This window comes from Jaculus jaculus, chromosome 6 (assembly GCF_020740685.1).
Source record: "Jaculus jaculus isolate mJacJac1 chromosome 6, mJacJac1.mat.Y.cur, whole genome shotgun sequence".
NCBI lineage: Eukaryota > Metazoa > Chordata > Mammalia > Rodentia > Dipodidae > Jaculus > Jaculus jaculus.
The window spans coordinates 151,307,343-151,324,805 of NC_059107.1; the positions used below are offsets into that span (position 1 = coordinate 151,307,343).

General features: G+C 47.3%; 1 protein-coding gene across 3 annotated transcripts in view; it reads right to left on the bottom strand.

Annotated features, from left to right (window-relative positions):
* Positions 1–17,463, bottom strand: part of Large1 (LARGE xylosyl- and glucuronyltransferase 1) — a 576,767-nt gene that overhangs the window by 234,521 nt on the left and 324,783 nt on the right. For all 3 annotated transcript variants that reach the window (XM_045152294.1, XM_045152293.1, XM_045152295.1), the window contains exon 6: positions 7,251–7,422. In XM_045152294.1, the coding sequence (XP_045008229.1) occupies positions 7,251–7,422 (172 nt within the window). The remainder of the gene's footprint in view (positions 1–7,250; positions 7,423–17,463) is intronic.

A 17,463-nucleotide genomic window follows, 5' to 3' on the forward strand; every position in this document is an offset into this window, starting at 1 on the left:
TTTTTAAACACAGGTATAGGTCAGAAGTAAACTGCTATAATCTTTTAGCCAAGTCAGGAGTGATGACAAGAGAATACAGTCCCAGACTGGACCTTTCTTCACTCAGTAGGTTTTAGCCTTCCGTCCTGACCACGAATCACTTCTACACTCACAGGCTGTGGGTGTCATGGGCTGCTGGTGTTGTTTCAAAGCAGCTGATTTGAGTTTTATCTTCTAAAAGTTCCATTTTTCTTCCTTGCAGCCAATCTAGCTCTTGAGTTTAGGAGCCACTGGGAGCAGACGTGGTGAGCTGAAGGGAAGTGTGTCTACAGGAGCCTCGGAGAGGCCACAGGGGCCTGACCAAGAAAGGGACAGCTTTAATCAGGCCAGCCTGATAAGCACTGCGTTGTGTGGCCATCCAGAAAAGTCCACTTTGATTCCTTTCATTCCTTCTGAAGGAGGCAGCGCAATGAGGAGGATTTAGTGGCAATACCACAGGGGCAAAATAATGGGATGTGAAGGAATTTGAAGGAGGGAAGAAGGGAAGGAACAGAATTGCGGGAGTACCAACCGGGTACCAGGATCCGTGAGTCACTTTAAATCCTCCTCTGCCACTGGGAGAAGACGTCTGATTTTCTTCCTACGTGGATGGAGGTGTCAAGGTCAAGAGAGATTAATGACCTCCATGGGCCCGCCCTGCTGTTAAGTAGGGCAGCAGGAACTTAAAACTCGGTCTCTTTCCTTGCTGAGTCCTTGCTACTCCACCAGTCCCATCAGGGGAGACAGGCAGGGGAGAAGCAGGCAAGATAAGGCCTGGAGAACTTTGAAGGATTTAAAAGAAAACGCCTTCAAGGCACCTGGTTATAAGCCTAAAAGTTTCACAATGCCTTTTCTAAAGTCAGCCTTCCAGGGTGTGTGTGTGTATGTGTGTGTGTGTGCTCAGCCTGGCTGGTATTTTGCACTGATAGCCACCCCTCTCCCTGAGGGCTCCACAGGCAAAGCTGTGAGGTAATGGGCCAGAGGCCTGTTAATGATGTCCGCCATTATCCTGCAAGGAGTTCTTAAAGGGAATGTGGGGCAAATGTTGTCCAATCATCTTATGAGGTTCTCTCAGTAACCCCATTAGCATTGTTCTGAGTTCATCTGGGCCATAGGAATCAGACAGCCTGCTATAACAAAGAAGCTTAGGCTGGGTGATTTATAGACAACAGAAATGTATGACTCACAGTTCTGGAGGCTGGAAAGTACCACGAGCAAGGCAAGGCCAAGACTCAATGTCTGAGGAAGGCTGGCCCTCTGCTTCTGGGACTGTGCTTCTGTTCGTGTCCTCACAGGACAGGAGGGACAAGTTTCCTCAGGCCTCTTCGGTTAAGGGTGACTGAATCATTTCCTGAAGACCCACCTCTTAACAGGACGGCGTGGGCCATTCATTCTGAGGGACACCAACATTCACACCGTAGTGTCAGCACAAGAGTCACTGGTGACCCTAAATGTTGCCTTCATTTATTGCCTGGTGATGAGTCCCTGGGTGGAGAGCTTGGGCCCGCACTTGCCTCAGAGACCTCGGGTGCTGAGTAGGACTCTGCATCCAATGCTCCCCCCTTCTGAATCCTGGGGGAACTGCACACTGCTTCCTATGCCTCACATTCTGCCCCTGTGCCTCTCTTCTCTGAAAACCTGCATCATCATGGGTCTGGCCTCCACAAAGTACTTACATGGCTCCATTAGGATCTTTCCTTTGGCCTCTCAGATCCTCTCAGGCTCCCTCCACAGATCCCCTTTTCTTTTTTCTCTTCTCGGGAGCACACAGGGCAGAGGAGCGGACTTAAAGGTGGGCAATCTGAGTTCAAATCTCTGTGCCACATCTTGAGAACCTATGAGAGCCTGGATTACCTACCCCACCTCCTTCAGCTTCCGCTTCCAAATGGTTAAGAGAGGAGCATTGCAGTAGTTGCCTCAGGCCAAGCTGTGAGAATTAAATGCGTTTCCCATGGAGTGCTTAACTGGGTACTTTGTACAGGCTAAGAACTGAGAATGTTAGCTGTGATGAGCCCTGATGAGTTGATCAGACACTTGAAAGCTAATCGCTGGCATGTGAGACTCGTGACACGTGAAGGTGAACTGAGTGATGGCCACGCATGTTTGAGTTTGCCCCTTCCTGCTTGAGGGCCACACTGTCCCCTGTAGCAACATAACTCTTCTTAAGGGGAGGCGTGTGTCCTCATGAGTCAAAGCACCAGCCTTACTGTTCAGCAAGGCTTTCTCTCAGAGCTTCGAACTATGAGCACGTGTTTACTTTTGATGATGTCATAGCATCCTCGTCAAACTGCTAGGGTCAGGTACTCCTTCCAGTTCTACGTGCAGTCAGGTAAGGCACTCAGGATCCCGTCATACTTGATCTGAGGCCAGACCCCACTCCTGGGTTGCTGGGTGCCCTCTCCTCCACCTTAGTGGGAGCCCTAGGAAGACGACAGAGTGCAGACTCCAGGGGCAACGAGCCTGCCGTCAGCTTTCCACGCATTAGCTCTCTGAGCACGGACGGCGGCTTAATCTTTCTCAGACCCACTTTACTCAGCTTTGAAATGTACAAAGCCGCTAGCTCGGGGCCTGGAGCAGAAGTGCTTAAAGAAACGGAAGTTTCCTCCGCTTTGCTCCACAAACAGCCTCCCGTCTGCTGCCTCCTCCCTCTCCGGTGGACAGCCTTCATCTCGAATCGATCACGCCTCAAAGTCCTGACCTTCCCCATGACCTCTTCTAGCACCGTTCTGTCTACAGCACTGCTACAGTTGCTCAACCTCCTTGACCCATTTCCCACCCGCCTTTCTTGCTCCCTGGGATATCCTGATGGCTCCACCTTTGAAATGCACCCCTAAGGTGGCGACTTTGACTCTTCCACTTCGGTCTGAACGAATAATGACTCCCACCAAGATGACTGACAACTTCCTAGATGGATTTCTTACTTCCTTCCAGTTTCAAAAGGGCAGTCAGGACAATCCATTAAAAACACGAACAAAGGGCGGGAGAGATGGCATACAGGTTAAGGTGCTTGCTGGCAAAGCCATAAGCACCCAGGTTCGATTCCCCAGTATCCATGCAAGGCCAAGATGCTCAAGGTGGTACACACATCTGGAGTTCATTTACAGTGGCTAGAGACCTGGCATGCCCATGTTCTCTCTCTGTGTCTTTCTCGCAAATTAAAACAAACAAACAGACAAACAAACCAACCACAGGAACAGACCCTGGAGAGGTGGTGCACACGTTTAATGCCAGCACTTGGGAGGCAGAGGTAGGGGGATCACTGTGAGTTTGAGACCACCCTGGGACTACACAGTTAATTCCTAGAGCGAGACCACACTTCTGAAAACAAAACAAAATGAAATGAAATGAAAAGCCATACACAGATTATGTGGTGCCTCTGCTGGAGTCTGCTGATGGGTCCCCAATTACTGTGACAAAAGGCAGCATCTTCTCATAGCGCCGCAAAGTCCCCATGATGTGACCTCCCTAATCCCTTGTGCCCCTCTGCTCTCTTCTGAGGTTTTGCTCATTCTTCAAACAGGACACATCTGCACACAGCAAAGTTTGTGCCTGTGATTCCTTGTGATGAGGACACTAGTCAACTCTCCCCTAGATACACACACACTTGCTCACTGTTCTCTCAACTCACGCAGGTCTTCGCTTAAATGTGCTTTTAAATGTGAGATCTCTCTTTACCACACTGTGTGTGCCATAAAGCCACCTCCTCCCCTCCAGCAGGCATTCATTTGTACTTTCTACAAGACTAATCTTTATTTAATATACTCCACTTTTGACTTACTCACTAGTCCGCAGCATGTTTTCCTGCACCTATACACACACTTCCAGGGGTAAGGTTTGGGTTAAATTCCTGAAACATTCTCAACTCCCAGAAAACTACTTGGCAACTAGAGGAAGATCAAAATATTGGCTGGATGGTGGGGGGAATCCCAATTTTAGCCATTAATTAGAGTGGGTTCTACAGCACCAATGTTATGTCAAGTCTGCATAGTCTCAACACAAGAGCCACTGCGATCCCAAGAAACTGCTCTTGCAGAATAGACCATGATGGACAAGCCGCTGAAAACCTTTATAGTGGACAACGTCAAGCGCCATTGTCTTGATGAGAAAGGAATTCTCCCTCTTGGACCAGAACATTCTATAGAAGTGTGTCTGTCCTAAGGGATTTACTTCTTATTCTAAGACTTTCTCTAGTTCTAGTTTTGGAGAAGAAAAGCACAAAACAGTGATATGTGGAGAGGGAAAGATCACTATTTTCTTTTTAACCTCTGTGTTTCCTCAGGAAAATGAAGGCAGGCAAGGGAAAACCTCAATTATCTTCTTCTCCTTTGCTGATGACAGACAACACTCTAACACAGTCTGCCCTGTTTGGAAGCTCCTTGAGGCTAAGTCTTGCATTCTGGATAGTGCCTGATGTATTCCTCTGCACAACTGGGACTAACTAATGCTAGAAATCAACTAATCAAAGAATATGAACACATATAATGTAATCTATTAACTCAGCTGCTTACATTCAAGAGTCTCCTGTCCTTGTCCTGAACTTGAGCCAAGGGTCCAGCTCTGCCCCAGGAAATGTCAGGAACTTGAGGGTCCTCCCCTCCCCAGTTCCGAGGCCATGCCCTGGAGGGGCAACAGTGCCAATAACTTTTTCCCTTCCCTAGGTGCTATCCAGATACTGAAGACCATGAATAGTCACGTTATAGCTATTGGCCATGGGGCCTGCAGTAAATCGGCTACAGAATAAACGTGGTTTCTCAGGTATTGCCCTACAATTTCTGGTCACCTGACAGTTACAGTACTGGATGACACTGATCCAAGAGAGAGGCGGAACTGCTGATGAAGGGAGCAGACTGAGATTCAAGCCAGTACATGACCAAGTTTAACAGCAAGGCATCATGGGAATGGTGCACAGGAAAGGGAAACACAGAAGTCAGGACGGGCCTGAGGGGAGCCCATGCTGGAAAGCAGTCTGCATGGAGAACTACAACCGACCTCTTTGCTCATCCTTCGACCTAGGCCAAGATGCACCCCAAGGTGAGCCTCTTCAACTCAGCTGTACCCAAAGAGAAAGGGGGCACAGAGCCTCCCTGTGCACGCAGAGGTTCCTGCTGCCCGAACCCTCGGTTCTTTCTTCCCCACGGGTGAGAATGGTATTCGTGACACACACGCTCTGCTCCCACCCACCCCACAAGACCCAGGTCAATGAATGACAGCCTCCCCGTGACTCACCCCCGTTAGCTTCTCTGCTCCTCTCCAGGAGAGGTTACAATTCTCACTGTCCCCCCCCTTTTTTTATCACTCATCACCTTATTTCAAGAGTTGGACTCACTGCCTGGCACCCCTTGGGGAAGCGACGAGTGCCTGCAGATGAGTGCACCAGTGGGCACTGAACATTGGCATAAAGGCATGAATCGAGCCACACACAGTTCAGCAGAAACTGTCCCCGGTGAGCGCAGCGGTAGAGAGAGAGCGAGAGAGAAAGAGAGAGACAAGCAGTAACGCAGGGGGTGTTAGGAAGAACAGCAGACAGGAGCCAAGGCATAAGCTCCGGATCTCAGTCCTGAGCTAAACCCCTCAGACACCCAGGCTCAGTGGTTTGTTTAGGAAATCAAAGGGTTAATCTACACAAGCAAGAGGTTAAAGAGCCGAGACACGCTACTTTCCCAGTTCCGTCGAATGATGTCTGTCTTAGTGTCGATATTGATCCACAGAAGGAAAGTGGAGTTTGATCCTGACGAGGGACAGTCCCAAGGGTCACCGTGTCATCCTCATGCAGTTGCTGGGGAACTTGGTGCAATTAGCCAAGAGCTAAGGAGCCCCCAGAAGGAATGAGGCAGTGACCATGGTAGGCAAGGAATCTACTCTCTGCCCATGAGTGGGAAATGGGACCAACAGGGTTAGCTGGTGATTAACAAAAATGAGGAACTTCAAAATCATGATGTGGCATTTCAGTTTTCTCAGAATTAAGCGAACAGGCAGGCAATTTGAAAAAAAAAAAAAAAACAGCTATGAAATACAGAAAAAAAAAGAAACAATCTCACTATCAAATTTTTCACCCATTGTGTTTGTCCACTGTGTGGAAGAATTTAAAAAATAAAGCAATTTTAAGGAAGGCATTTAGAAGAAGGCTATTAAAATAGTACAAAATTTATGCTAATGGTTCTTTTCACTCATGCATGCACACTTAAATACGCCTATTGGGCTCACAGTTTCCCACCAGCCACTCTCATATACTTTGAGGTAGTGACAGTTATAACAATAGCTAAGAAGAAACCAACCAGGTTAGAAGAACTATCCACAAGGGGCTGGAGAAATGGCTCATTGGAAAAAAGTGCTTGCTATGCAAGCATAACGACCGGAGTTCGGATCCCTGGCACCCACACAGATGCCATAAATGTTTCCTGAGTGTGAGGGCAGATCTGCAACCCCAGTGTTTGGGAGGACAGACAGGGGGTTCCCGGGCAAAGCTGACTAGCTAGACATCAGTGAGCTCTGGGCTCAAGTGAGGGACCCTGCCTCAGTATATAAAGAGACAGATCAAGGATGAGACACAATGTCTGGCTTCCACATGCCTCAAAACACATGTGTACATACCTGCACACCGATGTACCCCCAGGCACGTGCGCGCACACACACACGCATCACAAAACACATACACACATGCAAAACAAAATGAAAAAGAAATATCTTATAAAGCCAACCTTCCATACTTCTTTAAAGTAATAAAGCACAATGCTAATGAGAGCAGAAGCTGTAAGAACATGTCAAACACGCATAATCAACACCCGCTGCTGCTACCTCACGGGCTTGCTCAGCAATCACAGGATCATTTGATAAAAGGAGAAAATCGATAAGTGCACTTCTCTATACAAGTATGCCAACACTCAATTAGCTGCATGCAAAAATATACACATGATATTTATTGCTTACAAAGTATCCCAAATTGGGTTCTTCATATAAACACAGATCTTACCTCTTCATTTCTTAAAGACATGCAAATGTTAGTTTTACTCTACCCTGCTTCAAACCACAGTGGAGTTGACACTTAACTGATTTAACCTTTATCCGTGTACCCTCGTTCGAAGCAAGACTGTGGATAGCTCAGTAGGGGAGTGTTTAACTAGAGTGCCTGAGACCCTGGGTTCGATCCCCAGAGGCACCAAAACAGAAATCACCATGCTTGGTTGGTGTGATGACATCTACAAATGTATGAGGAAAAGATGAGCCACAATTACCTTTGAATTTGTGGAACACAGCCCAGAGCTCTGCGATGTCAGTGGCAAAGGTGATGTCAGTGTCGAGGACGATGACTCTCTCCAGGTTGGCAGGAAGGGTCTTGGTGAGGACAAGCTTCATGAGGCCGTAAATCCCAGAGTAATGTTTGTTGGGGATCCAGGAAACTTCAGACTGCACAGGACAGCACAGGGGAATTGGGAAAGAAAAAAAAAAAAAACATTATAAAAAGTCTTTGCTTAAACATTGTAAATCAGGTCTGAGATATAACAGTGCTATCCAGTACAAATTTGTTGAGTAAATGAATGAATATTTTATTAAGAGTTTTTCATGTAATTTTGCTACATGATGTTTTCTGGGAGAAAAAAAAAATGTGTATGAGTTAAGACCGAAAGTAATAGTTGTGAAATAATAATTACATGCGCACTCTCCACTCAGATCTGTAAAATACGCATTTGTTATTACAGAAATTATATGGGTCCACTAAAGAAAATAACTATATGCAGAAAGGCTCCATAAAGGTACAAGAATTGAACCATACTAAATAAATTTTTTATTTTGCTTCTGTGTGTGGGGGAGGGTGATGTATGCAGGGGACAGTGCCTGTGTGCTTGGCGCCTGGCACACTGGCCTGAGCGCTCTTGTCTGCAGTGGCCTGAGCAGAATTTGGGATATTCTGTTTCATCGTTCTTGAACCAGTCTCTAACTGATACTAGAGCACGCTGTTTTGTTCACTTAGCTCCAGTGACTCTGGGGTCTCTGCTTTCCTAGGATCTAGGGCTGCAGACATACTTCGCCACATCCAGCTGTGTATGTTGATATTGGCGATAGAACCCAAACTGTTTTTCAGGCCCCCTCAGGTCTTTCTGCTGGCATAAGAAGTGCTCTCAACTGCTAAGCCATCTCTCCAGCCTCTATACATACATGTTAAAACCAGCACCTTGGTGATCAAAGATTTCGTTTTAATATTATATTTGTTTATTAATGTTTTTTTTCTTCTTGTTGTTGTTGTTTTGTTTTGCTCTAGACTAGGCTGACTTGGAATTCACTACATAGTCTCAAGGTGGCCTGGAACTCATGGTGCTCCTCCTATCTCTTCCTCCCAAGTGTTGGGATTAAAGGCGAGTGCCACTGTGCCCAGTGTGTTTATTTATAAAGAGAGGAGAAGCAAACAAAGAGAGAGAGAGTGGGTATGAGTGAGCCAGGGCCTCCAGCCACTGCAAATGTACATGTGCCTCTTTGTACATCTGGTTTAATATGGGTACTGGGGAACTGAACCCAGGCCATCAGGTTTTACAAGCAAACATCTTTAACTGCTGAGTCTCCACCCCAGGGAGGTGTAATTCTTTAAATCACATTCCATTTCTGTGTCATTAAAGCTCACGACTCAATGCCATTTTCAGTGCTTTTGCTCATCTGTGTTTCAACGCTAGGAAGAGGTTTGTACCACTGCTCTCGCTTTTGTCTCACATGGGTGCAGAAGAAGGACCTGGTCAGGATCTAAGCAATGGCCTTCACCAGGAGACATGGACACAGGAGGATGAAGGAGCAACCCCAGGGCTTCCGGCATTACCCGGCTCACATGGCCCAGCAGAGCATCCGATGTCCTGCATTTGTGCTGGGTCACCAACAAGGCCCACAGCTGGGTAGAACTTGGTGTCCAAATGCAAGGCTGAACATTACACATCACCGTTCCAGTTTTAAGAAAGCACCTCTGTGCAGGATCACTCATGAAGCTCACTGTGGGTGGCAGGACCCTGCCAAACTGCTAAAGAGGGGCTTTCATAGGAACCAAGGCCCACAATGGGGACTGGTCCTCCTCTCAGGATTAAAAAAAAAAAATACTCATCTCTTTTTTTCTGTAAAACTCCCTTTAGAGGGCTGGAGAGATGGCTTAGTGTTTAAGACGCATGCCTGTGAAGCCCAATGACCCCGGTTCGATTCTCCAGGTTCCACGTAAGCCAGATGTACATGGCGGCACGCGTGTCTGGAGTTCGTTTGCAGTGGCTAGAGGCCCTGGCGAGCCCATTCTCTCTCTCTCCTTCTCCCTCTCTTTGTCTCTAATAAATAAATAAATAAATAAATTAATTAATTTTAAAAACTCCCTTTGGAGGATGCTGGTCTTTAAGAAAAACACATACGATTGAGTGCAGTTCACCCCTCTAATCCCAGCATCTGGAATACAGAGGCAAGAAGATTCCCAAGAATTCAAGGTCAGAATATAGGCGAGACCATCTCTCATAAAACCAAGCAATAAGTAAATAAATTACTGAAAATGAAATAAATAAAAGTTAAAATCATATTATAAAAAGAAACACACTGAAATGGCTTCAAATTGAGCAGTTAAGGAGAGCACAAGAGGGCACAATACACCTGAGCTGATAACATACAATGCAATTGCTTAAAACCACACAGACTAAGGTGTAGCAAAAAAGAAACCTGCGTATGTTAAGAGGAAACAGACATGCTTTTAAAAAGACAGGAGTTCCAACCAGGGCTTGAATACTGCGTGAGGTATTTCATCTCTCTAAGCCTCATTTTCTTTATGTGAACAATGAAGATGATGCCTAGGTCAAGTAAAAAAAAAAAAAAAAAAAGGTGAGGGTCAACCTCCAAGATAGAGCAAACAAACACACACACACACACAAAAACCCAGATTTAAATCCCAACACCAAAATAAAATCAACCAAGTAATCATCGATCAGTCACTACGAGAAGAAAGGACGCAGATGCCTGATATACCAGACACATAGAGTAACCATCAGCTCCCCACCTTTTCCTCATTCCCTTCCCCTGTTTCAAATACCAACAGAGTGTGACACTTTAATTTCTCTGCTCTGTGACTCAGGGGACCCAGACTCTAGCCACGCACACACTTGGGTTTTGGAGTCAGGCACCCCTGGGTTCAGATGTCAATGTCATCACGGAAACCCTACACTTGACTTGTTTCCTCAGAGCGCACTTCCTTCCAAATGGTGACTTCATCATATCAGAGTGTGGGTGGAAACAGCTCATCCCAGCTACGGAGGACTCTAAGAGCAATTTAACAACAACAACAACAACATAAAAGGACTATTTGCAGCTTGTGCAGAATTAAGGGAAGGTAGGAATACTCAGGGAAGGGCAGGAAAAGAGAGCATTGCCACCCTGAAGTCCGCAAGGCCAAGCCACTGGTTACTGGAATTCATACGGTGTAGAATGCACATGAGTCAGGTCACTTGGCAGCAACGGTGACCTTCCCCAGAGGGTTTATGTGGTCACCTTCAAGATCTGGTGTTCAAAACACCTTTGTGATTAGTTATTTCCACTGTCAATTTCACAGAACCTATAATCAGTTGCTTTTTTAAAAAAAATTATTTTTATTTATTTGAGAGTGACAGAGAGAGAAAGAGGCAGATATATATAGAGAGAGTGTGTGGGCACGCCAGAGCCTCCAGCCACTGCAAACGCACTCCAGACACGTGCGCCCCCTTGTGCATCTGGCTAACGTGGGTCCTGGGGAATCGAGCCTCGAACCGGGATCCTTAGGCTTCACAGGCAAGCGCTTAACCACTAAGCCATCTCTTCAGCCCCCTAAAATCAGTTGTAAGAGATCAGGTGAGCCTCTGTCCTTGCCAGTGAAGGGTTATATTGATTAAGTTAATTGAGGTAAAAAGACTTGCCTTAACTGTGGGCAGCACCATTCCCGGGAGCCAGGGTCGTGTGCTATATGAAAACGGAAAGAGCTGACTGAACCCTTATCCCTATCTGCCTCCTCACTGTGGATTGAAGGTCATCAGCTGCCTCAAGATCCCCGCTGCCATGCCTCCCTCACCACGACGGAACGGAAGCCGTGCACTGAAATAAGCCCTTCCCTCCTTACACCGGTATTGGTTAGGCATTTTGTGCCAGCTGAAAAAGTTGACCAACGTGGGGCGGGGAGCTTTTATGCATTAACCGCCTGGGGCACAAACGGGGTGAAAAGTCCAGACATGACCTGGGGGGATAAGCCTAACACAGACAGAATAGCCATAGTGTTGGTGCAGGGACAGATGTCGAATACTTCCTGGGCATAGAGAGTAGGTATAAAATGCCAGGTGCCTGGGGGACGGGTACAGGAGGGTGAATGATCCAACTATGGCCCCTTAGCACGCGTGATGTGAAGCCTCAGTTGGAATCTGTCTGAGGAAGTCACCTGTCCTCTCCTCGATCTGTGCGGCCCTTCTAGCCATCACTGTCAGATCTGAGAGCTCCTGTGTGCTTCAGAACGCGCTTCCTCGTTGGAGCTTAGCTCCATTGCCTCCCTCCCGGGAGGATCCGCCTGCACCGAAGCCTGGCCCTCGGCAGGCCACGCCGCAGAGCTGGGCTGTTTAATCAGACCTTTGATTAACTTATTCATCTATTTTGGTTACCATCAAAGCAGGAGAGCTTGGTGAAGACTGAACACTACCGTGTTGGGTTAAACCATCTAATTAGATTGCCCTGACTCTGTTTTATTTTTAACACACATGTGAGACACTCGGATGCATCGCAAAACTGTGAGACTACAGGAATAAATTAATCCCAACATGAGCCCAGGCCTGAATGTCGCCCCAAGTCCCCAACTTAATTCATAATCAATTAAGTCCAGTTGTTCAATTAGAGGTAATGGAAGCATCCGAATGAGTTTGTATTTAGAAAGAAAACCACAGGAAAGGGTAGAAAATGAAGGGGGACCTTTGGGGGGGAGGGCGTGAGGCACAGCACAGACGCATTCATTATAAACACCGCCTCCTCCTAGAGGTTGGATGGCTTCTCCCCCTCTTCCCACCCTATTCCTCCCCCCTGTGCTCTTCCTTGATGTCACCGTCACTGCCTTCCTGACTGCCTGGGGCTGCACTGGGCTCCAGGAGCCAGCAGCCTCACTCCCACTAAGCACAGCACCCTGGCACACTGTGATTAATTTTCCATACCGTTCTCTTGCAGTTGAGGAAGAACATATATATTTTTTTTTTTTTTTGACATTGTTGCAAATACCCAGCATGGTAATTGCTCAAGAATAGTTTAATGAGCGTGTAGGACCATGGAGTTGGCTGGAGCTGAGTTCAAATCCTACTTTCATCATCACAGAAATAGAGTTGTCCATCCTTGCTGAAGCCCATGGACAGTATGGGTGATGGCAAAGGTGTGGTATATTGAACCCCAAAGTCTGGGTTTTAGAATGTGCACCACTTCTAAAAAGCTCTGTGACTTCTCCTCTATGAGCCTTAACTTTTCTCATCTGCAAAAAGGGGGTGTGGGAGACGACGGAAGGCTGAATATTGATTCCAAACATTACTGCGGAGAAAGAACAGCTCTTGACCAATGCTGGGCACACAAGGACTCTGCAAAGGCCATCTCTCATCCCTCAGCATGTCAGTGTTAGCAGTCCTGGGGAGCTCAGCCGATTCAGACTCCAAACGTGGTCAAAGCAAGGAAATATACGACACAGGACAGTCGATGTGATGTGGAGAAGAGAGGTGGTTTTGTCCAGGGAGAAGTCTTTCTTCCCCTCTGCCCATGTAAAAGGTCAGCACACCTGTGAGATTTTCCCAGGTAAAAGGTGACCAAAATTCCAAAGATACCTGCTGGGCCACACAAGGCCTCTGGGGTGGATCTCACAGAGATCCAGATCTCACAGAGAGAGCCCTCTGGGGCTTCACAAGGAGGCATGTGGGCTGCAGTGGCCACCTGTGTGGTGTGATTTTTCTGGGCAGTCTCTAAGTGTAGTCATGCTGGTATTAATCTCCCTTCCAGCTGGTGACAATCTCCAATCCAACCAGAGTCATCAAGTTATGAGTTCCACAGTGAAAAGAGTGTACCGGTCGGAGGAAGTGTGCGGAACCTGGTGGACACCATGCCTCGTTTCCACCCCAGAGCATCCCGCAGACCGAAGCACCAGGAGGAGCAGAGTCCTCCCGTCACTCATCTTTATGAATATGCCACCGTAATTAAAATGAGAATAAAAATGAAAGTTAGTCTCATCTTAATGGACAGACTATTATCCTTGTACGGCTGTTCATAACTCCAAGCAGCATGGCTGAGGCTTTAATTCCCACCCATACAATTGTGCCCCAAGATTACCACCTACTGCACTACCGCATCCAGGAGCAGAGCCACCCAGGTTTTAGGGGTTTCCTGACAAGTAGGGGGTAGAGGGCACGCTCACTGGGAAACTCTCCTCTGACGCTGTTACTTGGTGGGAAGCACTGTAAGTGATACCAGGGTACACTGGACACTGGAAAGTAACTCGCCAGAAAAATAACTCAGAACTTGACTAGACTTGGGGATGCGCTGCCGCAATGTCGACACAACTCCCAAGGTGGCCACTCAAAACCTATGGGAGGAAAACCACGAGGCCTCACTTGTGAAGTCAAGCTTCTGACAAGGGGACAGAATGTGGCTGGTGGTCCAGGTTAGGCAGGAAATGATGTTCACTCCTCCTCAGAAGTATTGATTTTCAGAAGACACTGAGATGCGAAAGTAAAGGCAATAGAAAACAACAGGCCGGGACGGGAGAGATGGCTTAGTGGTTAAGGAGTTTGCCCGCAAAGCCAAAGGACTTCAGTTCAGTTCCCCAGGACACATGTAAGCCAGATGTACAAGGGGGTGCATGTATCTAGAGTTCGTTTGTCATGGCTGGAGGCCCTGGTGCGCCCATTCTCTCTCTCCCTCTCTCTGCCTCTTTCTTTCTTTCTCAAATACATAAATAAAATAAATTAAAAAGAAAAGAAAACAACAGGCCAGCATTTACTGGGCTAAGGCATTATGGGCCATGCTCTCTATGTGCTAATTTATTAAACCCTTTCTGCCAGCCCCTGGTCTGGTTGTCATTACCTTAGTACACAAAGCTTGGGTCATGAGGGATGAAACGCTCCTCTGCTCCGGGTGGTCAGATTCCCCCAGACCAGTCATCTCTGAAGCGAGCATGTTTCCCTCTCTACCTTCAGATGCTGTGTATGCCTCTCTCTTCTGGGCTCCTGAAGGTCAGAAGGGAGCCCTTCATCCAGACAGACCTTCATTCACCAGGAAGGCTTTTGTATTTGTGTGTGGGTGTGTGTGTGTGTACAAGCACATGTGCATGTTTGTATGTTTGTATGCACATGTGTGTGCGTGCCTGTGGAGGCCACAAGGTATCCTCAAATGTGATCTTCATGAATACCACCCACCACCTTTGAGACAAGGTCTCTCATTGGCCTGGAATTCAGCAAAGAGGCTAGAATAGTTAGCCAGCATGCTTCAGGGATCCACCTGTCTCTACCTCCCCAATGTTGAGATTATAGGCATGTATTGCCATGTCTGGCACTTTTTTTTTTTTTTTGAGGTAGGGACTTGCATTATCCCAGGCTGACATGGGATTCACTATGTAGTCTCAGGGTGGTCTCGAGCTCAAAATGATCCACCTACCTAGGCCTCCTGAGTGTTGAGATTAAAGTTGTGTTCCACCACGCCTGGCCATGTCTGGATTTTATGTGCTGAGGATCAAACTCAGATCCTCATGCTTGCCAGGAAAGCACTTTACCCACTTGGAAGTCATTTTTCAAGGCAATTAGATAACAAGGCCTTAGAATTGGGCACTCCTGGCTTCCAAATCTCTCTGGGCTTTGATTTTCTCATCCGTAAAATTGGGAGAATACTAGCATTCCCAGTTTCCTACGAGAAAATAACTATATTTGTAGTCTGTAATTTTCTCCTATCATACTGGAAAATATTTATGACTCAAAATAGGGTTTTTTTTTTTACCCATATCAACAATTTTCTGTGAATTACAATTAGCTTTGACACATTTCTTAAGAATTAAAAGAAGTCATATAGCCGCGAAATGTTTGAAATGCGATTCGCTTTTCATGTTGTGGGTGGTTGTCTTGGCAACCCCTCCGCATGTGTAGAACAGGCTGAGGGGCCATGGAGGGCAGGGAGTCATGGGAGAGAGGCTCAGAGAGGTGCAGGGGAGGGGTGGCACGGAATGAGCACCAGCTTGGGAACCTGCCAGGCTGGTTACCCACTCCTGGGACCCTCACCACAATTCACCTTTTCGTTCTCAATCTCCCGACTCAGAAAACAGAGAACACAAACTGATGCCTACCACAGTTCAGGGGAGTACACATGGAGGCAGGAGAGCTTAAGCACCTTGCAGAACGCATGCCACAAGTTGTGGGCTCAGCATGAGCGTTTTAATGGTCAATAACACACACGTTCTTGAGTCTATCTGGCTGCCCTTGATCCTGGCTCCATCATTGAGTGGGCAGTGTCTTTAGGTGAGAAGTTAATGCACCTGAGACTTTTCACCTGTAAAATGGAGGTGCTCATGGCACACCCTCCCCAGGCCTGTAAGCATCCTCATGACGCTTGCAAGCCCAGGTCACTGCCTGTCTGTCATTCACATCACTACTGGTGACATCCATAGCGACGAAAAGACAAGATTTGCGCTGACCAAACAACCATCAGCGTTTGTATGCGCTTGTCTTTGCCATCCAAAAAGAAACTCCAGGACTGGGATGACAGCTCAGTCAGTAATGAACTTGCCTCATAGGAACTTAACTGGATTTCCCTCACATCCACATGAAAATGCTGAGTGTGGTGGCAAGAGCTTGCAGTCCCAGGAGTAGGAAGGTGAAGATAGGGGGATCCCTGGGGCGCCTTTGCCAACAAGCCAGGATAGGCTACTTTGTGAGTGCTAAGCCAGTAGGAGAAGGTCAAAAAGGTGGACGCTGCCTGAGGAATGACACCTGAGAGTGTTCTCTGGACTCCACATGCGCGCGCACGCACACACACACACACACACACACACACACACACACACATCTAAAAAGAAACTCCAGTCCACTAAAGAGAATTTACGGGGCACTTAATGAAGGCTGTATACTGAGGAGGGGCCAAGGGCCAAGGGGTCTGGTTTAATGGGTGTTCACTACCCATTACTGCGTTATAAATCACCCCAAAATAGCCACTTCGAACGGCAAGGGTAATTATTAATACTGTCATCATCTCACATGGTTGGGAGACATGCTGGCTGGGTCGATTCCTCACGAAGCTTTGGCAAAAGAAGAGGGTGGGGACTGTAGTCATCCTAAATGCTGACCATGTCCTGGAAGATGGCATCCTAGGAAGGCACATGTCTGGGTTGAATGCTGCTTGGTAGCAGGGAGCCTCAATTTCCTCACCCCTTGGGCTACCTTGGGCTCCAGTATCTAGACAACACCAGAGCTGGCGTCCCCAGGATGACTTGTTCAGAAAGAACAAGAAGGAAGCCGGCCTGCCTTGTAAAATCCAGCCTCCTAAGTAGAATGGTGTTATTTCTGCAGTGTCACTTGGGATAACAGAGGTGCAGTATGGGAAGGCAGTCAACAAGGGTGTGGCTACTGGGCGCCACGGTTGAAACCAGAACGCTGTGTCCCTATAATACAAATAGCATGAGTTGGACTGTAATGGATGCTGAACATCAACAAAGGGACATTTGGCAGAAGAGCATTGATGGGGAGTGCCAGGAATGAAGGGAGATGAAATTTCAGATGTCTGGAGGAGACGTACTTTTATTTTTGTCTTGAAAAAAATGAGTTGGAAATGGAGTCATTTCAAATATTGGGAGAAAGGAAAATGGAAGAAGTAGTATCAAGGCAGACACAGGAATATGAGTGAATAACCAACTGCACACCTGTGTGTGTGTGTGTGTGTGTGTTAGTAGTAGTAATAGTAACTATGGTCCCATACCCTTAATGGTGAAGCCAGAGGTAGGAAGTGATGGAGGACAGAGCATACAGAAGAGAGAAGCCTGAGGAGAGCGGGGGACGAGGAAGGAGAGCAGGCTGGGGAGCAGGTGCGTCATGCTGAAGAGCAGTGCCACCCCCTACACAAAGTGGGACACACGTTTTCATTAGATACGTGACGGGGTCTCATTTGCAAAGCCTCTGAAATAACACAGGGGTTACTTATTTGGAGGAAACAGGCTGGAAATATGGATTCCCGGCTCATCCTAGAAGTGATGGTTTGTTTACTAGGGATGGAGGAGGGCCCGGGAATTCCAAATCAAACCAGCACTCCAGATGAGTTGAAAATCCCCAGACAATTTCAGGCACGTTAGGCAAGAAGACTCGTCAACAGGTTTTCTCCATGTCTCCTTGGCTGGCTCAGCAATCTACTCAGTGTTCATGACAGATCCCGGACAAGCTCAGAGCCAAAGTGTCCCTCCTGGAGCTGACGCGCCCTTGGACGTACGGT